Source organism: Labrus bergylta, chromosome 18 (genome assembly GCF_963930695.1).
Source record: "Labrus bergylta chromosome 18, fLabBer1.1, whole genome shotgun sequence".
Taxonomy (NCBI): domain Eukaryota; kingdom Metazoa; phylum Chordata; class Actinopteri; order Labriformes; family Labridae; genus Labrus; species Labrus bergylta.
The window spans coordinates 24463227-24491194 of record NC_089212.1 but is presented as its reverse complement, the minus strand read 5'-3'; the positions used below and the strand labels follow the sequence as shown (position 1 = coordinate 24491194).

At 41.9% G+C, this 27968-nt stretch overlaps 1 protein-coding gene across 1 annotated transcript; it reads right to left on the bottom strand.

The window, feature by feature from the left end:
* Positions 1-21344: 21344 nt before the first annotated feature.
* Positions 21345-27968, bottom strand: foxi2 (forkhead box I2). The gene is made up of 2 exons (XM_020643351.3): positions 24833-27968; positions 21345-23314 (listed from the first exon to the last, which is right to left on the bottom strand). Exons 1-2 carry the CDS (start codon positions 25446-25448, stop codon positions 22707-22709), a joined length of 1224 nt encoding a protein of 407 aa, XP_020499007.1. The 5' UTR covers positions 25449-27968; the 3' UTR covers positions 21345-22706.

The window sequence follows — 27968 nt, the reverse complement described above, 5'->3', positions numbered from 1 at the left end:
TTAAAGCTGAATTAGAACCTTTTATACTGATGCTATATTGTCAACACGGCCCGTAAAACCTCCTCCCCCCTCCCCCCTCCTCCTCCTCTGCTATTCTCCCCTTCAGTTCCTCTTTATTTGTTCTAATTCCAGGGACCGGCTCGGTCTTGCCTGGATTTGGAGAGTGCTTGGTTTCAAAGGGTAATTGACACCTTACCTGTAATTTCATGGTTTCACTCCACCTGCCTTTGATGTCTGGGTCTCGGTTGGGGCCAGGATGCGGAGAGGGGTGGTGGTGGCGGTGTGTTTGCTGCTGCATGCTCTGCCGCTAGTCTCTTCCAGCCTGGGCCCGAGCGCCCTTTTTTTTCTCAACATGAATGACGTCTCATGCAAAAACCAGGGTTATTAAAGGCGGAGAGAGAAAGGGGGGGTGCTGAGAAGCTTTTCTTGTGGTGACAAATAAGTTCTTTAGAGATGTCAGGACTCACTGAGAGACAAGGGGAGGGGGGGATCAGAGATGAGTCAGGGGGGCACAGATGATGACCTCTACTCTTTAAAGACATCACATGAAACCACAACAGAAAGATGAACTTTGACGGAATTCTTCACACTTTTCTGTTTTTACTTTAAGTTCCTTTTCTTTGATCAGCAATCCGAGACTTTCAAATATCCTGAGTGTTTTTTTTAAATTAGATAAATATGCAACGTCCAATTAGAGTGTGCAAAATTGCAAAAAAAAAAAAAACTGTGCCAAGAATAAAAAAAATGAAAGCGTGCATATTACCTGTAACTCTCAGTTTCTATGTCTGTGTGTTGTTGTTTTTACATAATACCTGTGTTTGCAACAGGTTCCATTTGGAATCCAAAATGAATCCAAAAACAAGTTTTTTTAAATAGAGAGAAGGTGACAGCTAGCTCGAGCTTCATGTGACGGCAAAAAAAAAAATGGTGAGAAAGCATTTCCATTATATTGAGGCCTCCATCCAATTGGGAACAAATGAACGCATGCTGAGGGAGAAAGCATTAATCATTTACATAAAACACTTTTCATTCATTATTGCAATAATTTCAGATTGTGTGCTGGAGAAGATCAATGTACCTCCTCCAGATTTGAACTATCTTAGGTCATATGTAGGTCAGGAGTAAGCCTCTTCTGACTGCAGGAACTTTTCTATAGTTCTGGGAACTCTTGGAACCCTTTTATATTAATTCCACACACCGCACCGATCTATGAACTATTTCCTAGTTCCTATAAAACCTGGTTTAGAGGAACTTTTTTAGCTCCTGCTTCAGAGTAGGTACCATGGCGGTGCAGAGAAACAGTGCCCATGGTGTTTAGTTCTCAGGGAACTCTTAAGTGGATTCAAAAAGTCCCAAATACTGTTTGGTCTGAAAACACATGATGATCTTTATGGATCTTTATGGACTTTAATCTTAGTATGTATGTTTTTGCCTTTTCTTAAACAGTTGTGTGTCTACTTATTGTTGCAATGTCTAATTTTCTTTTTTAATTAATTCAGGAATAAAATAAAATGTGGTGTCTTTCCTTTTATTTCCCATCTTCCATCCTAAAAAGTAAAATAAACTGTAACGGTGTACCAATCCTCAGCAGAAATCAACTAATTCTGATTGGCTGTGATGTAATAGGTTTAATTGTGTGTGCGTTGTAGTGTGCATGCTTACACATGCATGCCGACGGGTCAGATGGAACATTAAAAATCTGCCTTCTTGTTGTTTTTCAGCTGCACAGAATATTCATGGAAGGAAATCTGTTTGGGTGTGTGGGATGAAAGAAACCGTTTTGTGCCGGAAGCTACACATGTACGAGAAACGATGTCGGGAAGTTATATGAAAATTAGCTGAATTATTGGAACTTTTGTGTGTGTGTGTGTATGTGTGTGTGTGTGTGTGTGTGTGGTTTTTGGAGTAAAGATGCTCCTTGTCGGGGTGAGAGGAAGGTTACCTGCAGATCCAGGCGAGCAGCAGTGAGTGATGAGAAGGGAGTGACATTGAAAATTGCATTTGTGCAACCATGAATCATTACAAACAAGCCTTTAAAAGACACCCCTCACTGTAATTACCTCCTCTGCCATGCTCTATTACGGGCTTCTTTATTACCTTCTATTACTCTGTGCTGTGCCTGCCTTGGCAGATGTAGACCTCACACTGACTAGCAGAGCTTGGCAGGTGAATCTACATGACTGCTTCTCTTTTTTTACGAGAGCCGTGTTTGGTTACGCAATCTGTGACTTGTTGATTCCAACGAGACTGGAGGAACCACATTTTAAAAGCAGACCGAATCCGACACACAAATGTTAATATGGGATATTAAATTGAGCTTTTTTGAGGGTTTTAGGGTCTTTAAGATGATTGTTTTGATTTTTGTAAAATATAGTGGAACTGGCTGGGTTGTTAAGCGTTTGTGAAGATAAAGAAAGAGTTAGAAGAAAGAAGAATTGATAGCAAACCTGCAAAAAAACAAAGTAAATCGGCTTGTTATATTTGGTGACTAAGGCTGGATTAACCATTAGGGCAACCGGGTAATTCCCCAGGGTCTCAAGGTCAGAAGAGGGAGGCCCAGGTTAGATCTCGCTCTACCTTAGCCTCTCAGCTAGTGCCACAGCAAGCCGTCATACCCCTTCTCATTGGTCAGCCAATATGAGGTGGATCAAAGGTAACGCCAATCAACTTGGTGTTGATCAGCGACGAATCAGAAAGCGACAAAATGGCAACAAACAGGAGGAGAGCGAAGTGGGAGCGCCAAACGAAAAATAAAAACAGGACAGAGACATCAGAAACGCTGAAAAACTGTGTCAGCTGGTATCTAAAGTATTGATCATTTGGGCATGTCTTCTTGACTTGATAAGTCTGACTGGTACAGTTCTTTATTGCTGAGGTAGTTGAGGGGCTACAGTGTTGGAGGGTTTGGTGGGCGGCAGGTTTCTGGAGGGGGCATCTGGCCCTGTTGCTTCCTCTGTTGCTAGATTGATACAAAGGCAACTATCTCCAGTCATATCGGCGATACATTCTTCATAAGGAGATGAAAATTCAATGTTGCAGCCTATTCAACTCCCCCCAGACACAATCAATCAACGACACACTAAAGGCAAAACTGGCGACTAAGACGTCTGCTGCCATAGGACGAAACCGCACTGAAAGTTGTTTGTGGTGCTGAACGCCGTGACGAGACCTTTTGGAAAATAGAAGTCACTCAAAATTTGGTAGAAAAATAAAAATGGTCCTTGGTTGGAGGTAGATCTAGATTTTTTTTGTTTTTGGGGTAATCCATCGGCCTTCTTTGTGAGAAGCTTATGGAATTAATGCCATGAGAAACATCTTCAAAATGACCGCTTCAACTCAAAGAGACTTTAGCTGCTGTTCCTTTACTTAGATAAGGATTCTGTCACATATAAATAAAGTTGGAGAGTTGGAAAGTCATCTTGAGGAGAACTCTGATGGATGAGTATTGGCTCTTGATTGGTTTGCGACGGGATGAAACTTTGCGGCGATTGTTCTAGTTTTTATTTCTAATCAGTGAATTTGCTCAATGCAGAGATAAACTGTATTTCCTCTGGTATGTACCGGCAACAATGGAGTTGATGAACCGTCCGGGGGGAGTCTAGGCGGACTACGCTGATCCCAGAGAAGTGGATCAGTACAGTGAGAGAACAGGAGGTGGGGGGAGAGAGCTCTCGGAGAATGAATGAACGAGTGAAAACATATTGGTCATCCTGAGTTCAGCCCCGCTCCCCTGCTGTGAGCCCCGGCCGAGGGGCTGCTTCACCGCCTCGCTGCCCCAGGCTCTGCTGGGCACAAATCCAGTTTTCTGTCCAAATTACCAGCTCCGCTTCGCAGAAGAAGGCCAGCGGGGTGAGAAGATCTCACCCTCCAAACCCCCCCTCCCCTCCTCTGTCTGAACCCCTCGCTGGCCCGGCGCGAAGCTGACGGAGCGTCGCGGATGGCCCTGGATTGCACCTGCGCTGGGGGCTTTCCAGCACTTCTCCCTTCAGTTCACACACACACACACACACACACACACACACACACACACACACACACACACACACACACACAAACCCCCCAGACCTGAACCCTCTCTCTTTCTATGGGTTTGAACAAGGTGGTGCACAAATACACCAAGACTCCAAAGGCTGGAACCTGCATGTGGTAACTGTTGGGACAAAAACTTCCTCAAAAAGTTTCTGCACTAAAGAGAAAACTTCCCCGTAGAGGAGGAATTGGCAGTTGAACTAGTAGAATTAATTTACAAACCTGAATGATACACAAGAAATAACTTGTAATGCTTCACTTTCGACAGGAAAGATATGTTGCTGATACGAGCAAATGATTTTATGTTTGATTAAGTGTTGCTGCATACGGTCTTGATGTAGAGGATTCTTGGAGACTGGAGGGTAATGGGTGTCACATCAGAGAGCCAAAAGTTGCCATGTACGTATGGTGATGATTATATAACTCAGGGTGTAACAGCGTCACGTCTGGTATAAAAAACAGACGTCACAACAGGCTATGGACACACAAAAATGAGCATCCACTATGAACACTCTGATACGAGCATAGAATTTCTGTTTTCAGTAAGTTTTGTATTTCTGTCCCGATCAAAGAAACCACAAATAAATAATTAATGCATTAACCTTTTTCTTAATTCTATTAATCACATGCTATTTTGTCCCTTTTGGTGCTACGTAGGTAATCCTCCTCAGTGTCTCCCTGTAGTCACAGTGATGTAAAAGAACGACCTAGCTGCATCTTTGAACGTCTCATTTCACTTTAAAGGGGACATATTATGAAAAATCCACTTGTACAGTGTTTCTGAACATATATCTGGGTAACCTGAGAGTCTACTGACCCACAACATGTGAAATAAACCCACCCAGTTCTTTGTTTGTGGTCTGCATAAGTCTTACAACACAGAGAAAAATGCTTCATTTCTAATATGCTCTCCTTGTGATGTCACAGTGGGATTCTGGTAAAAAAAAAACCCCTTCCCTCCTCTAATATCTCCACCCATGGACTCCACCCCCAGACTAGAGCAGAACTTTTGTGCAGGTCGGCCATTTTTATTCTCACTACAGAGGAGTGATGTTTACCGGGAAAACTCAGGGGGCGGGGCTCATTGCATTTAAAGAGACACACACACCAAAACGGAGCGTTCTGAGAGAGCTGGTTTATACAGGGTCACAAACCTCCTCTGGTGCTTGATTCATGTTATATTTTGACCAAAGCACAGCACAGATGTTTCATTTAGACCACAGGGGGACTGTTTGAAAAGGTGGAAGAGGGGGATAATATGTCCTCTTTAACAAAACTAATATCCACCTTATCACATCAAACATTTATTGCCTTTACCTGTTGTCACATACTTTTAGATTTGTAATATTCAGAATCGCCCTCTGGAGCTTTGGGGGTATCACTGATGCCGAGCGACCTCCCGCAGCTCTGCTGTTTGTCCTGGTCCCGCCTCAGGGTTGGGGGTTGTGTTTACCTCATAACAAAAAGCAACATGGTTTTGATGCTGTGCCAGTGTGCTGCTGTGTAAACTGTAAACAACACACACACACACACACACACACCGACAACACAACACACACACACACACACTTAGTGCTGCAGGGAGCGCTCCTGTTCCTTTTCCTCTTCTCTGTAACTTTCTGTTGCTGTTGTAGAACTTGATTCCTCGATTCCTCTCACCCATCAGGACCATGGCTGAACCTTTGAGTAGGACCTTGAAACCTAAAGCGCCAGTGAAGCCTCAGAGGTGAACAAACGACCAGTGATTTCTTCCTCTCAGGTTTTCTTTTACTTTAATTTATTTCATCGTGGTATCCAAATTTAACGAGAAGAAGCATTAAACTGTAATGAAACGTGCTGCTCTGTTACGTTGTTCACCCTCAGTGTTCTGGTTTGCACTGTGATTCAGGTCATCTTTTATTGTTTTAATCTTTTATTTACACAAAAGCCCTTCTGGCAGCAGGTGTTGTAAATTCAAATCCACTATAAAGACTTTGACGCGAGCACTGATTTGCTGTTTTCAGGTATTCATTAGATATAAAAAATGAAAATCGTTCAAACTTTATTTGAATTTGAACTTTATAAATCCTTCTGGAAAATGTCTCTGAGGGGGGCTGGATAGCCGGCAGTGCAGGGGTTTGACTCCGACCCTGTCACCCACTCTGCTCCCTGTCCTCTTCTTATATAATAAAAGGCATAAAAGTCAAAACGATCGTCTTGTAGGAAAATGTGTTTGAGTGAAATTTTCAGACGGCTGCACTCGTCTGTTTTTTCTTTCCCTCCAGAATCTGACGCCTCATTCAGCCGCCGCGATCCGGGAGCTGACCGTCAGCTCGGCCGTGACCTCAGAACACACAGGCGGAGCGGTGAACCCGGACAAATGTGGGTGAGGAAGCTCAGAGCCAGTGAACCTCCGACACACACACACACACACACACACACACACACACACACACACACACACACACACACACACACACACACACACACACACAGACTCACACACTAACCCCGTCAGAACCTTCAGGAATGATGCTCTCTCTCTCTCTTTCGCTCTCTCTCTGTCTGTCTCTCTCTCTTTCTCTCTCTCTCTCTCTGTTTCTCTCTCTCTCTCTCTCTCTGTCTCTCTCTCTCTCTCTCTCTCTCTCTCTCTCTCTCTGTTTCTCTCTCTCTCTCTCTCTCTCTCTCTCTCTCTGTCTCTGTCTCTCTCTCTCTCTCTCTCTCTCTCTCTCTCATAACCCCTCCCAAACCCGTCCTCTCAAAATACACTCATATAAACACACAACCAACCACATTCAAATGCCCCCCACCCCATCTTGATGACTAGCCCCCCCCCCAAAACCCCCTCCCACACCTCCTCAGCTCTTACTTTGCCATGGAGGCTGATTCCGCCCTCTGGATGAACCTTTCCCCGGGACCCAGAGCTCAGAGGGGGCTGGATTAGAGGGTGGAAGGGTGCAGGGGGGGAGGGGAGGCGGGGGTGCTAGATGGAGGGATAGAGGGGTTCTTTTAAATAGAATACAAAGATATTCATTATTTGGAATTAGTCCAAATTGACATGTGTCCCTCCAGCATGTCAGCGGATTCTTAAGAGTGAAGATTCACATTTTTTTTTTATTGATTTTTAAAAACTTTGCGCCAAAAACATGACGAAAAACTTTAGAAAAAGTAAGAACTTGAAGGTCCAAGCTCAAGCTGTGGAATTAAAGACCCCCTACCATGCACACACACACACACCCCACTGCCAATCTCTCAGTGAACCACAGGGGCCCCTCCCTGGACTCCAAACCCATCATGCACCTGTTCACAGCTCTGTCCCAGCCTGCCCTCCTTCCCCTGCAGCATTCCTCCAAACACACATGAACACACTCTGACATCTTTGAAATCCTGAGACACAAAACTTAAAAAAAAAACAAGAAAAACAAAAAAAACAACGACTTCACTATTTGGGTTTAGAGCAGGGGTAATTACGCACTGCTCCTACAACAGACTTCCTCACGTTTGATTCATGTGCCTGTATATCAATCCTGCAGCGACGAGGGAAAAACTGACACTCAGCGCTGAGTGTGAAGTCTGTACATCCCCAACATAAAATATGGCGCTGTCTCCCCTCCCTGCCAAGGCTGCGAGATGAGTATTAGCGCCTCAGACAGACTGCAGCGCCAAGGCCTCGTCTAACCCCTTTAATTTCAGGCCTGGAGGTGTCGGGACTTGTTCAAGAGATGTAACGTGGTTTAGAAAAGTTTGCCGCCTCAGTCCCTTCATGCACAGTTCAGATACACTCATATTAAAAATGTAAAGAGAGATTAACACTGCAGGTATTTATCAAACACAAACATGTGAAAACGACAGACTCTGAATGTGTTTCCTATCGTTGGGGTTTAAAGGTTTCCAACAAAGGAACATGAAGTCGTCTATATTTACTCATACAATGTTTCCTAAATGTTTTTATTGTGCAGACTCCCCTCAGACATGTTGGAACAAACAATAGTCTTAAAGGAGTTTAGGTTTAGTGTTGTAGTACTCCAAATCAGTCTTGGTCGTGGTCTCGAAACCACTTTTTGAAGGTCTCATCTCGGAATCAAAAGTATTTTTACTCGGTCTTGTCTCGGTCTCAGACTGGGCAGACTCCAGAATTTAAATCAAGACCGGTCAAGACCACCACTAAGAGGCTATTTTTCCAAGTCATTACTGTGATAAAAAGGTGTATCAAGATGGCGCCGCGGTTGCCATGGTACTGCGCTCTCTCGTACTTGTTGCGTTTTTCTTTATTTTTGTAGTTTTTTTGCTGCCCTTCTCTGGTCTCTTTTACCGGAGAAGATAATTTTATGTACATCACAATAAAAGATAAAACAGATGATTCTTGTTAAAAAAGGCTCATTAGACAAACTGAAGTCAGAGAAAAGTCAGAGTCAAATGAAACAGTATTTAGTTTGGTTTGTTTTGGAGAAAATGTTTGTGGGATTAAAGGGAGTAAAAAAAGAAAAGAAAATGCTTCCAGAGCGAACTGAACACAGAGTTTGGGAACCACAGTTTTGAAGTTTGAAGAAACAAATACAAGAACAGAGAGAGATAATAACAAGGATGTTCCCAGCCAACTAATTCACTCGTCTGCTTCATGGAAGTTTAATTTCCATTAAACCTACCATGTCGAAGGTAAGAAAACACTCAGAAAACAGGCTAACTTTATTCAAAATTTGTCAGAAGGTAAACGATGTGAGTTATGGCTAACGTTAGCACCACTAGCAGCGCCAGCCTTCAGTCCTCCCTTCAGCTAAACATCCATACGCCCTTCTGAAATGTGGTTACGCATCGCTCCGCTCGATCTGCCAGTTTAACCTGACGGCCCAGTTTTTAGTTTTAATTTTAGTTTTAGTTTCAACGTGCCATACACCAAAGTGCTCCCGGCCCACAAAAACAAACGCTCGTTGATCATACAACTCTATCTCCAACTTTCAGTTTGACCGGCATCACTAGAGAGGATGACGTCTAAGAGTTTAGTCAACTAAACGCACACATCCCTAGAAAGTTATAAAGGCTTTATCACACCTGATTGACCTTGTGTGATTTTTCACACTTCAATATAATATAAATCAAGTCTATCCTCTGAAAATAACTCTGTGAGTCATGACTGTCTACAATGGGTGTAACACCCGAGTCCCACTGTCTGTGATGTTTTCAGAGTTTTCAGAGTCCTATCTTCACTTTGTTTACATCGCCTGGACGGCCGGCTGACTCCTCCCCTCGTGTATAAAAGTTGTTTAATTGAGGGACTAGAGAAAAGAAGAATAACATACTGTACTCACTGCTTAACTGTGTTTCTAGATCACGCTCATTTCAGGTAAATTTACATGCAGTGTGAAGATACCAGCATAATAAAGATCGCTAACATTAGCATGCTAACACAACAATGCAGCGTGAGTTGTTTTGGTTTCATGCTGGTGCTCAAGGGCGACATCTGCTGGATCAAAAAATCACATATAAAGCCTTTAAAAAGTTGACCTGTCTCTGAAAGGTTGTGGTAAAAGAATAAAAAATGTAAATTTAAAGAGTAAAGGAGAACAGCTGTGAACTCGTATTGTAGCAGTGCTCATGTTGAATATTGAGCTCAAACTCAAAGCGCCCGTCTGTTTTTGTATAAATAGAAACAGAACCACTGTTTCACTGTCTTTGTAACTGAACGGGGGTCTAATATTCCAACAGGTGCTCCATTGTGTTTAAACACGGCACAGAGTCATATTTTTGCCAAAGCAAGATGGCTGAACCAAAGGTGTTACAGTTTGTTTTGTTGTTTCCTGGGGGGCAGTGAGAGCGAGTTCACCTCTCCTTGATCTCCCCCCCCCCCCCACCCCTCTGCCCCACCCTCCTCCCTCCACCCTCGCTGCAAGCCAGCCAGGGTGTGGGCATCCAGGGCTCTGAAGTCCAAGCCATAAACAATAGCCGGACTGTGCTGTCCTGAGTCCCAGTCCCACACAATGACCACGTCCATGTTGATTAGCGCGGGGAAGCGACGGAGTCCGGTCCGGCTGGGGCTAATAGCTTATTAAGCAGCGTAAAGTGACAGTGTTATCTGGAGAGGTGCCAGAGAACAGGGCCCAATTAAAGGAGAAAAGAGAGGAAGGGGAGGGTGAGGAGGGGATGGAGAGAGGAGGGGGGGGGGGGGGGGAGGGGGTGAGGACGAGGGCATCAACGTGCATTCCTCCCAGCTTCAGTCTTAATTTGCCCATGACGGGTTCCCTGGGGACTGACACCCCTCCTGGTCCAAAAATATTTGAGTATCCTCCTGCTCTGTTGTTCCAAAACACGTCTGAAACAAACCCCAAACACGCTCAGCGGCTACGTTACCGCCGCGCACTTATCTGTAAACAATGCTGTTTACTTGTTGATACAGTTTGAGAGAAACAGGAAACTGAGAATATGTAAGAAGACTGCTCTTATTTACACCAATACGGGAGGGCTGAGTCGTGATGGACATTTAGAGTACACCAAGTGATGAGACACAGGGATGGGAATCTTTGGGTGTCTCACAATTCGATTTGATTGAGAAACTATTAACGTTTCAAAACGTTTCTGGATTCATGATTCAAAGTTTATTTTTTGAATAAGTGCATGTACGAGTGCATCAAGTCCTCTGGGAGACTGGCTGAATATTTTGCAGCTCCATTTGGCATTCTACTGAGTTAAAGAGCTAGCTTAAGCACTTAGCAGGGAGTGACTGATTAGCCAAAAAAACTAAAAAAAAATGGAAGATATGAGACAATTTAAAATCTCAGAAGATAAGATTTTACATAAATCGATTTTTTTCCCCACCGCTACACAATTCATCTGCAGGATGACAGACCATAACAGACCATATGGATCCTGTTTCTTGTTCTTTCTGACGATCCTGGAAGCCAAGTGTTTGAAGGAGTATCAGCCCCTCTGATGAATGATAGCACATCTTGTGTTGTAAGCTATTAAGTTACACGATCGTCTAACAGATGACTTGGAAACAGCTGAGTTGGTTTCTTTCCGGTGAGGCAGTCTGCCTTGTCTTTACCATCTTGCAAGAAATCTTGAAATGCCTTCGTAAGGACAAAAAGCAGCAGGTGAAGTCCATCATTTGCTTTACTCGACATAAATTTACCAAAATCGTCAAGATATACTGACATGTAAAGCTTTTAGCTTTTCTAGTCTTCTGACTACTCAACGTGCTGTTACATCACAGTTGGTAGAGTCGGTCGTCTCTGAACCGGAACGTTGGGGGTTCGATCCCCAGCTCCTGCAGCCACATGTCTGACGTGTCCTTGGTCAAGAAACTTAACCCCAAGTTGCTCCCACTGCTTCGTCTGCGGGGTGTGAATGTGTATGAAAGGGATTAGTAACTTCTGATGGACACTTCACATAGCAGCCTTTGTCTCAGTCTGGATTAATCAGACATGTGACTGCAGAAGCTGGGGATCGAACCCCCAACTCTACCACTGAGTCACAGCCGCCCCACTGAGTCAGTTCACCCATTCACACACTGATGACAGACGCTGCGACGTAAAGTGCCCAACAGTACTAATGTATTGACACGCTGCTAGCAGATAGCAGCAGAAGCAATAGAGGGTTCAGGAGCTGGGCCCAAACCTTCTGGTAAAGAGATGACCGACTCTACCACTGAGCCACAGCCACCTCTAATTGCAATCTTTATTCTTCCAAGGATGGGCTGTTTTTCCTTTTATTGTTTCATATTGTTTAATTATAGTTTAATTTTCAAATCATTGATATCACGGATCCAAACACTGCAGTGAACTTGGCATCATCAACTCAAAACAAGTTTAATGCCAAGTAGGAAGTGGGAGTTCCTGCATGTGCATACCGGCAAAAGCGCCACAAAGCAGCTCGACAAGGATAAGCAAGAATATTGAATTGTAGGTGTCTGGACATTAACTGTATAAACAGAGCTGACTTAGCCGCTGTGACATCACCGGTTGGTTTGTGGGTTGCTGTTTGGAAACCTTAATTTGTCATTGTGGCAGTAACCATGTTGGTTAGTTTCCTCTGGGCCAGACGTGACCATATTTGGATGAAAGGGAAAGGGGTTAGCAAATGTTCGGTCCAACATGAAAGGATGGTGTTAAACATTTTTTTTAACTACACAAGAAGTCAAGTTATGTATCTGATATCTCTGCATGAAAAACTCTCCAAAAGGCACCACAAACACAACTGAGAGATCAAGTTCATTGACTGAGGTCTGACACACGGCGAGCAGAACCAACCTGTCAATCAACCAAGCCACGCCTCTAAAAAGAACAAGTTTAAGCCTTAATATACTTCAAACTGGTGATTTATATCAAACCTAAAAGTCTGTACTATCACTGTGAGCTAAAGAGACCAAGAGTCGTTTTTTTTACCAGGTTGTAAACGTGTTTATTTCTGCTGTAAAGTTGAATATTTCCACATAGGCATCTGTGGTATTGACTCCTTTTTGGAACCAGCATCCCCAGCATCCGGTGGCAATTCCAGGAACTGCAGCTTTTGGCACTAGTGCGTTGGCCCCAAAGGTTTTGGGTCTATTTTGTAACAGTCAAGTACTTTGGAGCCTTTGAAGTGAAGTCAGTTTTTTGTGTTTTCAAGCTTTTTGCCTTTATTTAGATCGGACAGTGGCTAGAGTAGGAAATAGGAAAGGCACAGATTCTTGCCCTTTTTGCTTATTGCACTTCTGGTGAGATGCCAAACCTCATTTCATTACTCTATACTTGTATATGTGTAATGACAATAAAGTTGAATCTCATCTCATCTCAAAAGAGTTGGGAATGCGCAAAAGACTCCATACATGGGGCGCCATATAACTGTTTGGCCATCAGCGCCCTGTTTTTATACAGTTTTGATGCAATTTTTCCCTCCAAAAAGCGGAATGGGTCACATTCATCAGGAACCTTTTTTATATGTTTATACATTCCTGATAATTTTTTAAGGGACCACTGCAGCCATTTCCAAAGAACAGTTTTACAGCCAATTATCATGACCAATGGACATGTTTCATACATGACAAATACAATTTAAGGGTCACATTTAAAGATCCTGAGGTTACACTTGAAGAAGGCCATTGCCTGACACCTGACTTAACCACCATCAGCCACTGAATACACCCTCACCGCTCATCTTAAATCTTAAATGAGTCCCGCATAATCGAAAGCTTAATCCATTGTTAAATTCAGGTTTTCGCTGTTTGTGCATTATTTCTTGTGTTTACAACATTTTTACCAAAGTCTTAAGTACTTAAAGCAGCCATCTTTACAACACTTCAAAAAGTCATCACACAGTTTAACAGTGGACACACAATACTTCCCTGTTGGTGGATAAAGCAGAATAAAGCTGTTGTAACAAAGTGTTACTGGGATTTTTTTCTCAATGGGATGTGGAGTCTGTCAGTTCGATGTTTAAGCCCCGGGAGGAACAACAACAGAAGGGGTTAATGTAATCCATTTCATTGGTGGGGGGACTCTAATAACTGGTCTCTCCCCTGCGTCTCCATTGGCCCGCAGAGTTTCCATTGTGCTGCCCGGTGCAGGTGTGGGGACATGCTTTGTTGATCATAATCCTCCAGGCAAGGGGAGAGGCTTTTGAGTGTGTTTGACGTACCCCACCGGCAGGCCCTTTGCTCCTCGGCCGCCGAGCAGCCACCGTCTCCACCGGCCACTCATGGGATCCGACAGGCGGAAAAATAATGAACAACACCTCAACCCGGAGCTGACCTGGCTCCAATTCACCAGCTCCACACGAGGGGTAAACGAACCACTTAATTGAGCCTTCCAGGATCAAATCATACTCAGGAGCCCCCCAAGCCAACCCCATCCCCCCCCCCCCAACGCCCACCACCACCTTAACCTTCTTCCTGGACACGACCCATCATGACGTTTCCTACACTCACACCCCCCCACACTCCCAGTCCTTCACTTTTTAACATCCCCCCATTCACCTGTTTACAGCTGCCTTTCATTAAACAATTTTAATAAGATTTTAAACTCCTACTCTGCACTACAACTTTTAACTCTTTTTATATTGTTACTTCAATTAATTTCATTTGAACATATTTTCAGATTTAATCATTTCAGTGATGTAAAGTAAATGTTCTATTTTAATGTTTCTTTTCTTTCCTCTGTCGCTTTTTGATGCTTTTTGATGTCTTGTGTGAAGCACTTTGAATCGCCTTGTTGTTGAAATGTGCGACATAAATAAACTTGCCTTGCCTTGCCTTGATATTCATGACTGTGTAGGTTATCAAGGTAATTTAAAGCATCACCATGGAAACGTATGACTCCAGCTCTCTCCACCAGTCAGGTTAGAACTGAAGCAATCTTTGGTAGGAGAGGTTTCCAAGAACTTTAAGTGAACTTTAAGTCTTTTTTAATCAAACCGTCCCTGTTGAGGTATTTTAAAGATTATTTTACGGCAAAAATCGGACATATATATAAGGAAAAACAAACTCAGAGAGAGAGAGAGAGGAGGTGACGTGCTTTAAAGGGTTTTAACTGGAGTCCAATAGCAGTCACAAGTTTGTCTTAATAGACGGAACCTCTTGTTAATGTATTTTAAGTTTTACTCCTAGTATGAGGAATTAAGTCTTACTAAGGCACAACAATTTCAGCCAGAAAAAACTAAAACTCTTTGTCTGGTTGAAGCTGTCCAGTTATATGACAACAACGTTTGGGTGCCTAAAAAATATAAAGTTTTAAAAATGGATTCCATAGTTTAAACTTTTGAAAACAGCCCGTCGTTGTCGTCGTTGTCGTCGTTGTCGTTGTCGTGTAAACCGGCAACATGCAGTTTCTCTGAAAGCGGAGACGTTTTGTTCAGGCACCTTATTCTTCCTGCCCGAGAAGGTGGACTACAACAACAATGGCCGACTCCAGAGTTCTGTTTTTTTTTTGCTCCTCACGCTCTCTCAACATTTTCTTGGTATTTACATTCCTTGTAGTTTGTCGTCGTCTGTCGTTCTAATGTTCACACTTCCTGTGGGGAACGTTGTTTGCGTCCATCTTGTGTCCCCGCTGGACAAAGCAGTGCTTCTCATCTCTTTGCTGATCTTGTCTGGTTCATGAGTAAGTCGTGTTTTGTGAGGAGAATTGTATCCTGCTGCTTTTAGCTTAACTATATTAAAAAAGGGAATTCTAGTCTGTCAGGGTCTTGTTGCTTTAGTTGATCATATCGAGTGATTGGTATTAATTTCAGTCTGATGTATAAACAATCCAAAACTTGTCACAAGAGCTTTAAAGGCTTTATATGTGATCTTTTTGATCCAGCAGATGTCGCCCTTGAGCACCAGCATGAAACCAAAACAACTCGCGCTGCATTGTTGTGTTAGCATGCTAATGCTAGCGATCTTTATTCTGCTGGTATCTTCACACTGCATGTAAATTTACCTGAAATGAGCGTGATCTAGAAACACAGTTAAGCAGTGAGTACAGTATGTTATTCTTCTTTTCTCTAGTCCCTCAATTAAACAACTTTTATACGTGAGGGGAGGAGTCAGCCGGCTGTCCTGGCGATGTAAACAAACTGAAGATAGGACTCTGAAAACTCTGAAAACATCACAGACAGTGGGACTCGGGTGTTACACCCATTGTAGACAGTCATGACTCACAGAGTTATTTTCAGAGGATATACTTGATTTCTACATGAAAGAGTGAAAAATCACAGAGACTTTAAAGGAGGCTGATTTAGTTTACTTTGATACTTTAGCACTTCAAAATGAGAAAGTTTCCTCCTTTTTGCTATGTTGGGGCCACATGAGTTGATTTTATTATAGTCGAAATGTAGTGGAAAAAAAAGGATATTGCTTTAAAAAATGAAATGAATGACATTTGCCAAAAGTGCGTAATTTACGGATGCTACGGATCACAAGTTAAGGCTTCAGCTGATAAAAGCGTGGCGTCCTGCCAGGACTCTGGTCACGGTAACGCGTCCTCAAACATCATGCATTGAACTCTTTCTTTATTTTAAAATTCCTTTTATGTCTTTGGAAACTTATCAGAGCAATCAGTGCCGTCTCGAAAACAAGCCTGCGTTTCAAACGTTGATGAGAATCTATTTCGTCCTGGTCTGACTGACGCCCGTGTCCTGACTGACACGCCATCACTCTCCCGTCCTTTACTTCACATCGCTGAGGATGGAATTCGATCCTCGGCGAGCTTCACGTGACACCTGCTGACGGAGACTGAACCCTCTGCTCCTCTTCTGGTGTTTCTCATTAGCGAGGCGTCACCTCTTCCCCCTTCCATTATCAGAGGAACAATTTGGGTTGAGGGTCCCGTGGGGTCGTCTCAGGACATGAACCTTCGCAGTTATACCGACAGCGAGCAGCAGCAGCAGCAGCAATCCTCGGTCCCGTGTTCAACCCGCTTCCCAAGCCGTACCAACAATGGCGCTTTTCAAAGTGTCACACGAGAGAGAGAGAGCGGTGTGCGGGTGCCAAATGAGGGCAGAGTGCCTGATATTCCAGCCACAAAACAAAAGGTGATCAAACAGCGGCCCGGGTCACTGGATCCTCTCTGAATGAGACGTTCACACTTGGCAGAGGGCGTCGTTATTCAGCAGACAACACTGGTGCAGTCTGCATGAGTGGAAAAGTTTACTGCATGCAAGCTGAACGTGACATCTACAGTCAGAGGAGAGTCATGATGGCATCAGAAGAGAAGACCATGAGGCTCAAAAGCACAAAATGACAAATGTGGAAATAAATGCTAACGGGTCCAGATGTGATGTGTTTATGTATCCCTTAATTCAAAGGCATGAATTAGTGAGTGGAAGCAGGATTAAAGGCTTAAAATGCGATTTTTTTTTTTTTTTTTTAAGATTTATTTTTGGGCTTTTTGTGCCTTTAATGGAGAGACGGGACAGAGGATAGAGTCAGATATCAGGGAGAGAGAGAGAGTGGGGAATGACATGCGGGAAAGAGGCCACAGGTGGGATGTGAACCGGGGCCGCCCGCTTGAGACGACAGCCTCCGTAACCAGCCTCCTAACCACTGCGCCACCAGCGCCCCTTTATATGTGATTTTTTTGATCCAGCAGGTGTCGCCCTTGAGCACCAGCATGAAACCAAAACAACTTGCGCTGCATTGTTGTGTTAGCATGCTAATGCTAGCGATCTTTATTATGCTGGTATCTTCACACTGCATGTAAATTTACCTGAAATGAGCATGATCTAGAAACACAGTTAAGCAGTGAGTACAGTATGTTATTCTTCTTTTCTCTAGTCCCTCAATTAAACAACTTTTATACACGAGGGGAGGAGTCAGCCGGCCGTCCTGGCGATGTAAACAAAGTGAAGATAGGACTCTGAAAACTCTGAAAGCATCACAGACAGTGGGACTCGGGTGTTACACCCATTGTAGACAGTCATGACTCACAGAGTTATTTTCAGAGGATATACTGGATTTCTAAAAATCACATATAAAGCCTTTAATAATGAATACTCTGCACATGTGCACACCATGCGATGGAAGAAATAAGTATTTTTTTTCCCAGCTTTAGCTCACTCACAAGTTGTCAAAAGAATGCATCCTGTGTTTATGTTCTTTGCACTCAGTATTCAATGATTACGATGTGCATGCTGTTTGATATTTTTTTGTAAAATGGAAGTGACAATAAATGAAATCCAGAAACTTTTGCATCGTATATAAAATTGTGAATGATTGCTCCGTGCCTGAAATTCAAAAACTTGAGGTGTTTGTGGAGTTTTATTCTGAAAATCTTACCAGTTTTTGCATATCTTTTTTTTTTTTTTATCTCAACCTGTCTGTTATTTGAAAAGCCTTTCTGGGTCATACATATATCACTCCACATGCAGACTTAAAAACTAGAATATAGTCTTATCTACTCTCTCCTTCCTCCTGACCTCCTTCAGTAAGAAGAGTTCAGAGTTTTTCTTTTTCTTCTCGTCTGTTCCTAAAGTCAGACCTGACCTGGGTAAAAAAAAGGCGTTTCACTTTTTGCTGCTCCCTTTACAAAAAAGAGCTGAGACTTAACGAGCTGCTCTCATTGGATGATTCTAAGAGGAGGTTAAATGACTTTGGAGGCGGACACATCTGGCTGAATTTGTTAGTTGTGTCTTTTTTCACTTCTTCCACTCTTTTGCACTATTCACCACTGCACTGTTTCATATTTAGTCATGTAAATATTAGTCTTTTCTTATCATGTTTATTGTTGATATTTAATGTTGTACCTGTACATAAGAAAGCACAGTTCACCAAAGTTAAATTCCTTGTGTGTGTAAGCATACCTGGACAATAAATCTGATTCTGATTCTCATGCAGATTGTCTTTTTTTTTTAATTCAGAGCGGACATCAGATTATGTTTCCGTTGTATTCACTGATTCTTCAGTTTTAAATCTGTTAAATATGTTCATCTTTTTGCACTTTTCATATGTGCTACATGTTTTTATTTCTTCACTGCAGCTGTTCCATTAATTACCCCCCCCCCTGCTGTGACACCTTACAGATCATTCTCTGAACATTTTGAATCCTCTGACGTTGAGTTTACTTTCCTCTGCTGATAAAAAAAACCTCTGGATGCTGATCTGTAGCTGATCATTTTTCACTCTGAACATGATGAGGATGGTTTTAAAGTCGACCAGTTTTTTGAATTTGAGAGTTTTCAGTTTGTTGCAGAGTGCAGAGTTGTTATAATTCTGCAGCTACCAGACTAAATGTCCTGTACCGTCATATTAAAGGTCATCAAAGCATTTCTGTTTCATGCTTTAAGCTCCATCATGATTTGAAATCTAACTCATCTCATCACTTTACTTCGCTCCGCTCGATGCTCGGCGGCTATTTGCAGACACTTTTCTTGACGCGTCGCCTCTAAGCGTCGGGGGGGGGGGGACAAAGCAAGATGGCCTCCTCTCGATTTGGGGCAAACACAGCGGCGGAGCGGGAGACAAAAGAGAGATGCTCAAACCGTGTCGCCCTGAGGGGGATATCTTCACCTCTCTTCACAGAGTCCATAATTGATACATGGGGATCGGCGTGAAGGGCCGAGGACAATAGGCGTATTGTTTCAGCGCTCTCTGGATCGAGGGTGTCTGTCAGCCGCGTCGCCTTGGCTCCGCGCCAGACTTGAACTTTTTTCTCTCTCCTGATTTCTGTCGAAGCTTTTAAACGCTCAGCTCATCTGTGTGTGTGTGTGTGTGTGTGTGTGTGTGTGTGTGTGTGTGTGTGTGTGTGTGTGTGGAGAGAGGACGTGTCGGAGTAAAACCAGCTGTGATTATTACATAAATATAGACAAACACACTTATGAGCACTTATATCTACACACAGACTCGTGTAAATCAGTGAACTTCTTCTTGTGATGAAAGATAAAACAGAAAACTCAAAGTATTTGGTCTTTTTTCGATTCTCTGATATTTGGGAAATTTTCAAAATCCAAAACAAAAAACGGGAATTGACATTTTTAGACACTTCAAATCCATTATTACCCCTTTCTACCTTCCTACCTTTTCTGAAGATTATTTCCTTTTTAATATAGATGGAAATGAAAAAAATAACAGGAGCAAAATGTTTTGTTTCATACAGCAGAAGCTTTTATCCAAAGCGACGTAAATCAGAGATTTAAAAGATGATTTTATTACAGTTATTCTGGATGTGAAATTGAGTTTTTTTCTTTTGAGGGGATCAAACTATGTACATACATGTTCAGTTTAATTATCATTTTGGGAAGAGGTTTAAAAAGTTTTATGTTAATCTTTGAGTTAAATAAATATTTAGAGGCAGAAAGTTAGTCAGGCAGGGAATAAACGCTGCAGATATTTATCTTTTTTATATTTTGACAGTGAAGTAGATAAGAAGGAGATGGAAACAACAAAATCCACCCAGACTTAAGTTATGCTTTTTAACGACTGAACAAACTTTACACAACGAGGGATGGACATTGATATCGGTGACCTCCAGACACTATATGAGACGTATCTGAAGAAAGACTTGACAGGCGGTTACAGGTACATGACATCTAAAGATCACCCCCCTCCCCTCCCCCCTTTCTTTTATTATAATTATAACTCTTCTTTCTGATTGTGTTGCTTTGCATGCTCAGGAAACTGTTGTGAATTAAAACTGTGAATGAGCATTAAAAATAAAACTGTAGATTTCTGTTCTTCGTGATTCTGGATTTGATGTCTTCATCTTAAAATGAAGATTTTTTCTTGCCACTGTAACTTTAGCTAAATGTTGCTAAGTGCTGATGACGATGGATTAACGCTGGGTCTTTGTAACGTCACAACAAAGTGTAAAAATATTTTACCTGCTTTTTGTAAAGTGTCTCGAGATAACACTTGTCATGAATTATATACAAATAAAGATTGATGGATAAAGACTCTCTCTCTCTCAGACTCTTCTGAGCGTGACATCGTTCCTCAAAACGTCAGGTCGCTGACGATGAATAGAAAAAGAAACAGAGACAGGCAGATTAACTTTGCTTTAGTTGGACTTGAACTCCCGGATTAAAGGATTAAAATCAGAGTTTAGAACTTGTTTTGTGACTTACATCAGACAGTCGTTGCAGAAAAGAACACGTCAAGTTTGAGTTTGGATAAAAAAAATGAATGCACCGACTTTGAAACTACTTTGAAACCATCTAAATATTTGCATTAACAATCTCTGCATCTCTGCATGGGATGGGAATTTATATGTCGAAGGAATTCACATAATGGAAAAGATAACTTTTAAAATAAGACCGCAAAATGCAAAATTCCTTGACAGATGGTTTCCATGGCAACACGTGATGGAGGATGTTTAGATACAGGTTGGCAACGGAAAATGTGGTGATATCTTAATTTATTAAATATATACTGAACAGGGGGATGTATGGAAACGCAAATTAAATCATGGTTATGTCACTGATGATGTGTGTGTCACTTTTTGGTTTTGGTGTGTGTGTGTGTGTGTGTGTGTGTGTGTGTGTGTGTGTGTTTTTTTTTATGTGGGTTGCTTGTTTTTTGTTGTTTTATTTTCCTCTATTACAAAAAAATGGGCAAATTAAGATTTTATTATAACCATTTTGTCTTCTTCTGCATTCTATTATTGTTTTGTATAACATTTTTTTTTAAAAAGAACAATGATGTAAGAAATGAACTATGTTTGGATTGCCCAATAAACACAAAGTTGCAAAAAAATAAAAATCTCTACCCTTGACAGTTTGTTGTTGTTGTTGTTGTTGTTGTTGTGTATAAAGTGTAAGAAGCTGTACGGAGCTGAGCGGAGAAGAAGTCATTAAATATGAGGTTTAAGTGAATTTACAAGAGATGTATTCAGATGAAAATGAAGCCCTGAATACTCTGCGGCCCCGTTTGAAAATGATGCATGACAACAGAGTGGAGACCACATGATGTTTATTAAGACACAGGTGACACTGCCTGGAAGCTGTATGCACTGTAGAAAGATTTTTTTAAAAAAGGACAAAAATAGATACAAAAGCCGTTCAATGTTTGTCACACTGAATCCTGAGAGAAACCATCGTATATAGCATATAGATTTATATTTATATATATTCATATATTTAAGACATCTGTGTTTCTGTCATACTGTTCTCGGCATGTTTTTTTTTTTTTTAAACTAATATTCACTTCTCGCTTGAATCAAAAACTACGTCCAGACAACAGTAGAAAACAAAAAGCCTGTTAGCATAAATAGCATAAATAATCACAAAACCGTCTTTATAATTTACAAAAAATACAATTTTGAGAAAGTCCAACGTGTATTTACAAGTTGCAGAAGTGCTGCGTTTTCAGTCGACATGGAGGGTATCAAAAAATAAGGCAGAAAGGGTCATATTCATGTGAAACTAATTTGTTACTGCATTAAAGAGACACGGCGGCGCTCTCTGTCTCTCGTGTGATTGTCACGTTTTGAGGTAATGGCGGCATCACAAAGGCAACTTTGGCAGAATAAAAGCTGAGTCGGCGTAACAAAAATCAGCTCGGAATTTGGGCTCCGTTTTGGCAACGCTTGCAGACGTGCACGGTGAGTGACATCTTTAACAATGACGAGAGAGGAGGAGGGAAAAGATCCTGCAGAAAATCTAAAAAAATAGATGTTACAAATATTACAAAAGAGTGTTCAGTGGTTTTGTACTTTGCGTTGTGTGTTTCTAAGCGTTAAGAGCAAAGTAGAAGCTTTGATATAGTCGTTAAAATAAAAGAGTTAAAAAGTTTAAGTGCTCTTTTTTTTCTGTGTGTCGAGTTCAATCATCTGTAATCTCTCCGCTGGACCGACGGGTGAAGGAAGGAGGAGTGTTTTTCGATGCAGAGAGGAGGAAATTACCCAGCATGCACCGGGGCCTGTGACTTCTCTGACAGTGACTGAACTTTTACTTTCACTGCGAAAAACTCAAAATCTTAACCAGAGCGTTGAAGTCAAAATATCTCCTCACACACACTTACTCACAGCCACGTTCACCTGAAGCGTCCAGGTAAATCTAATCTCAAGAGAAAAACACAAACACGGCCTGATGTGCTCATTATCAGAATTATTATATTCCAATAAACTCATAACAAGCAATTTAAGACTTTTTTTTTTTTGCCTGTTTTATTTTGAAAATCCGCAGTTTATCAGGACTTGTGAGGTGAATGTGGCTTATGAGACGTGATCAGATTTGACTTTTTTTTTTGCAGTGTTTTGTGTGTTTCAGATGGATTCACCGGGCAGCAGCAGGTCTCTAGAAATGGCGCGACGTCCTTATAGCTCGCTCCCTTCCCGCGGGTAAATCAGGCTGTTGACGCTGAAGCTGTTGTAGAAGTGACCGTTGAACTGTCCGCCCTGCCCGCCACCAAACGTGTTGTAGTACACTCCACGGTTAAAGTGCAGGCCATCGCCGTGCTCGGCGGGCCCCGCGTCCTGCCCGCCGTGGTTCAGGTGGTACGGGCTCAGGGCCGTAATGTTCCTGTTCGACAGCTCGTTCACCAGTCCCAGGGACCCCTGCCGGCCGGGGCCCCCGGAGCCCAGCGAGGACATGCTGCTGTAAAAGTTGTTAAAGCAGGGGGCGCTCGAGGACAGGCCCGGCGGCGAGGAGGACGACGAGCCCTTGTGGTTCTCGTTCATGGCCTCCATCTCCGGCGAGGACGGCCCCAGCAGCTGAGGACTGTCTGACGGCTTCAGGGGGCCCCCCGCCCCCGCTCCCCCCGCCGACGGTCTGCCGTCCTCCACTTTAGTGGCTCCTGACGCTCCCGCTGCTGCTGCTCCTCCGGCGCCGCTCGGGTCGGAGCGTCTTTTCCTTTTCCTGCGGAAGTTCCCGTTATCAAACATCTTTTCACAGTTCGGGTCCAACGTCCAGTAGTTTCCTTTTCCTGGAAGACGAGACGCAGAACATTTCACATCATTAGAATTTACATTTCAGATGAATTAAATCAGACCTGATTTAAAGACGTGATGCAGAAAACATAACTTTTATTAAAAAATGATTCATGCTTAAAGAATAATTTTCCCCTTTAGAGGTAAGACTCTACAGATACATGCTTTGGAAATAACATTGCAGATAAGTATATTTTAAATCAGTTGCTCTAATTTCTCTCATATTTCCGTCTGTTTTAAACATTTTGTAAAATAATCAAAATTGACTGAACCAACTTCTCTGAGCTCTAGATTGAAACAAAGGAGAGGATTAAAAACAATCAGAAATACTTTATAAATCCCAGGAGGAAGTTCAGTTCTTCCAGTTGCTTTTAAACATAATGTAGAAGTAGGAAATATAGAAATAAATGTAAAAATAAAATAGAATAGAGATGTTATAAAATAAGGAATAAGTACCAAGTGAGACTAGAATAAAATGTGATGTTTGAACTGAAAGATATGTGTCTTAAAGATATAAACTTTATTTAAAACTATAAATAGACACAACGTGTTGAACAGTGTAGATGAATACGGATCAGTGTGAAAAACATGTGTGACCGGTTTGTGGACACGTTGCAAAGTTTCAGGGTTAAATATAAACAGAGCAATAATTGTCAGACTGCAATGCAAGCATGATTTTTTCCAAATAAAAAAATACTTTAAAAACAGATTTTAAATATTTAAAGTATAAGCGAAAATAGAACAATACCTCCTTATATGGAGCATTAACGATACATACTTCAAAAAAGTTCTGGAAGTTATAACCTTCACTCCCAGGATTTATAACCTCTAACCATCCCTACAACCCGTACTGAACTGGATTGTTTTTAAATAACTCGTATTGCCTTGTTGTTGATGATTCATGACTCATTGTGATGAATGGTTCGTTTAGTGATTCCTTTATTTAAGTTAATTGTTGTTAAGTGTTGTAAACTCTGTAGATTGTGCTGCTGGACGCTCTTGTAAAAGAGATTTTTAATCTTAATGAGACTTTTCCTGCTAAAATTAAATGAATTAATTAATGTCTGTACATATAATTTAGTGTCATTACATTTTTTTAAATGACTAAACAATCAGGTGGTTTTACATTTATTAGCATCTGAAAACAACAAGTTCATTTAAGCCTATGTTAACTGTTTTTTTGTTTTTTTTTACAGTGCAGTCATACATTTAATATGCTTTAAAAATACATTTAAAGATTTCCACAAAGCATTAACGTCTGGTTAAAAATTTTAGAAAAAACAAAACAAAAGAAAGATTAGCGTGGAGGGAAAAAGATTTAAAGCAAAAACACTGAATTAAAACGTCTAATTTTATTTTTATTTTATCATTTTAAAGTTTGATTCTATATTTTACGGGTTCAAATGATTAAGTCTGATGATTTAAAGCTTCCTCAAGTGTCCCTTTTTATTTAACTTTTATCTGACCCTCATATTATGACAGTGTAAAGATGTTCCCTGGTGCGTTCACGGTACCTGGGTCGTCCTCGTCCCTCGGCACTTTCTTGAAGCAGTCATTCAGAGACAGGTTGTGGCGGATCGAGTTCTGCCAGCCGGCCTTGCTCTTCTTGTAAAAGGGGAAGTTGTCCGCCACGTACTGGTAGATCTGGCTCAGGGTCAGCTTCTTCTCGTGTGCGTTCTGGATGGCCATGGCGATGAGCGCGGAGTACGAGTACGGCGGCCGGACCAGCTTCAGCAGCTCCTCCTGGCTGGCGACGGACAGCCAGCCCAGGTCCGGCCCCCCGAAGCCAGGTGAGTTGGTTATGAACTGCCGCTGGGAGCCGTAGGAGGACGGGATGAAGGTGGCCGTGTTGTTTCCGTGCAGGTAGGACGCGGAGGAGTTGACGCCCGGCCCGTTGAGCCACAGGTACGGGTTTGGAGACGGAGCGTAATCCCCGATGCCGTACCCCGCGGGTCTCTGCGCGCCCTGCAGACTCTGCTGGTGGTACATGCTGCTGAAGTTGTCGCAGTAAACAGCGGCCATGTCCGGGGCCTCCTGGGCGCCTTTGGGTGGTAGAGAGCCGACGGTAGGGGAGGTGGTGTGCTGGTGGTGCTGGTGCTGGTGATGGGACTGGGGGTCGATGGAGTTCATCACTCCCCGCGGGAAATCCCAAAAGGAGAAATGTGGAGTGTTCAGGTGTCCCTCTCTCCCTCTCTGCGCGCAGACTGCAGCAACAAGTGTCAGAGAGGATGGAGGAGTGTGGGGGACTTTTAATAGTATAAACCCTCAACAGCAGCCACATCCAGGAGCAAGAGAAATCCCAGCAGCCAATAGACACACGCAGAGGAGCAGGAGGTGTGGTCATGTTCTCCCCGATCAGAACAGAGTGGGTCAGTGGTTCTAAATGTTCCCCCTGCAGAGACTCAGCAGACTGCTGCTGGATTCTGTGTCCTCAGGGACCACGACGAGGAGGTGATTTCAGAACCTCCATAAACAAACAAAACGCTCTGTGAGCACTAAAATAACTTTAAGGACTCGTTTCCCCCACCTGTGTGACACTTTAAATACATCAGTGGGGAGACATCAGGCTGAGCTTTTTAACCCTTACTCACCCAAAGTGAAGATTGCTGAAAAATGGTTTATAGATTTGGATTAAAAGAGCTTTAAAAAAAAATAAAAATTGATGCACTAAACAAAATTAAGAAAGCGTATAATGCAATGGAAATCAAGTTCATATTCATTTATTCACAACAAGATAATGATTTAACTTCTGAAGAGTTCAGATGTAAGTGTCTGGTGGAATAACTCTGATTTGTAATGACAGCTTTCTTTTTTCTGTGTTTGCTCTTCACCGGTCTTTCTCATTACAGTTTGTTAACATTATCGTCTTCTTAAAGTCTTTTCTTTCTGGTTTTACTATTTTTATCTTCTTTTACTTCTTACTGTCCTTTTATTTATGCTCTTATCTTAACTCCTCTTATATTTTAACTTGGCAATTTCTTATCTTACTTACTTTGTCTATTTATGTTTTATATGTATATTTACATTTTATTTTCATTTATATTATTGTTTTGTTTTTTTGATAATTAATTCACTTGTTTCTATTTCTCTTCCTGCTCTTACCTTCTTATTGCTGTTCTCTTTTTATTTACTTTGAGCTCTTTTAGTTTCTTACATCTTTTTAAATCTTTGGTTCCTCTTGGTCTCAGCTCGTGTTGTTGGGTTCTTGTGTTGCCTGAGTTCTTATGATGGTTCTTGTGATGGTTCTTGTGATGGTTCTTGTGTTGCCTGAGTTCTTATGATGGTTCTTGTGATGGTTCTTGTGATGGTTCTTGTGATGGTTCTTGTGATTGTTCTTATGATGGTTCTTGTGATGGTTCTTGTGATGGTTCTTATGATGGTTCTTGTGATGGTTCTTGTGATGGTTCTTGTGTTGCCTGAGTTCTTATGATGGTTCTTGTGATGGTTCTTGTGATGGTTCTTGTGATGGTTCTTGTGTTGCCTGGGTTCTTATGATGGTTCTTGTGATGGTTCTTGTGATGGTTCTTATGATGGTTCTTGTGATGGTTCTTATGATGGTTCTTATGATGGTTCTTGTGATGGTTCTTGTGATGGTTCTTGTGATGGTTCTTATGATGGTTCTTGTGATGGTTCTTATGATGGTTCTTGTGATGGTTCTTGTGATGGTTCTTATGATGGTTCTTATGATGGTTCTTGTGATGGTTCTTATGATGGTTCTTGTGATGGTTCTTGTGATGGTTCTTGTGATGGTTCTTATGATGGTTCTTGTGATGGTTCTTGTGATGGTTCTTATGATGGTTCTTATGATGGTTCTTGTGATGGTCGGGTTCTATATGTCTGTTGGGTATCGTGCACTTTGGGTTCTTTTCTGTTGAATTGTATTTAATTATTTTGAGTATTTTGCATTTGTTATGTTCTTGTTGTTGTTTATGTTCTTGTTGTTGTTTATGTTCTTCTGTGTTTGGTTTAGTTTGTTTTTGTTTTTGCTGTTTGTCAAAGCACTTTGTAAACCTGTGTTTTTAAAAGGTGCTATATAAATAAAGTTATTATTATTATTATTATTATTATTATTATTATTATTATTATTATTATTATTATTATTATGCCACTAATGGTGCACAAAAATCCAAGCAGCTTGGGGTGCTGGTGGCGCAGTGGTTAGTGCGCACGACCCTGGAGGCTCAGGCTCGAGTCCCGCATGTCATTCCCCACTCTCTCTCTCTCCCTGATTTCCGACTCTATCCACTGTCCTGTCTCTCCATTAAAGGAAAAAAAAAGATTCAAGCAGCTCAGTTTTATTTCATGGCCTGTCAATTGATACACACATATGTGGAGGCATTTGATTGGTTGTCCCTACCTTTTTGAATTTTTTTACCTTTCCTTCAATTGTGTACCCACCCTATTTAAATCATGTTTGTTAATCTGTTTCTTGATGACCCTGATGAAGGCCACGAGCCGAAACGTGTCGGTCTAATTTGTTAATAAAGTTGATCTTCTTACTACAAGTGTTACTGGAGCATTTTGACCTTTTTTTAGTTTTATTTTGTATTATTATGGGTTTTTTTTAGAAGGCATCTCACACCCGCCACTTTGGGAACCACTGCCCTACATGAGTTGTGCATGAACAGGTTGGTGGTCTTCATGCTGCGG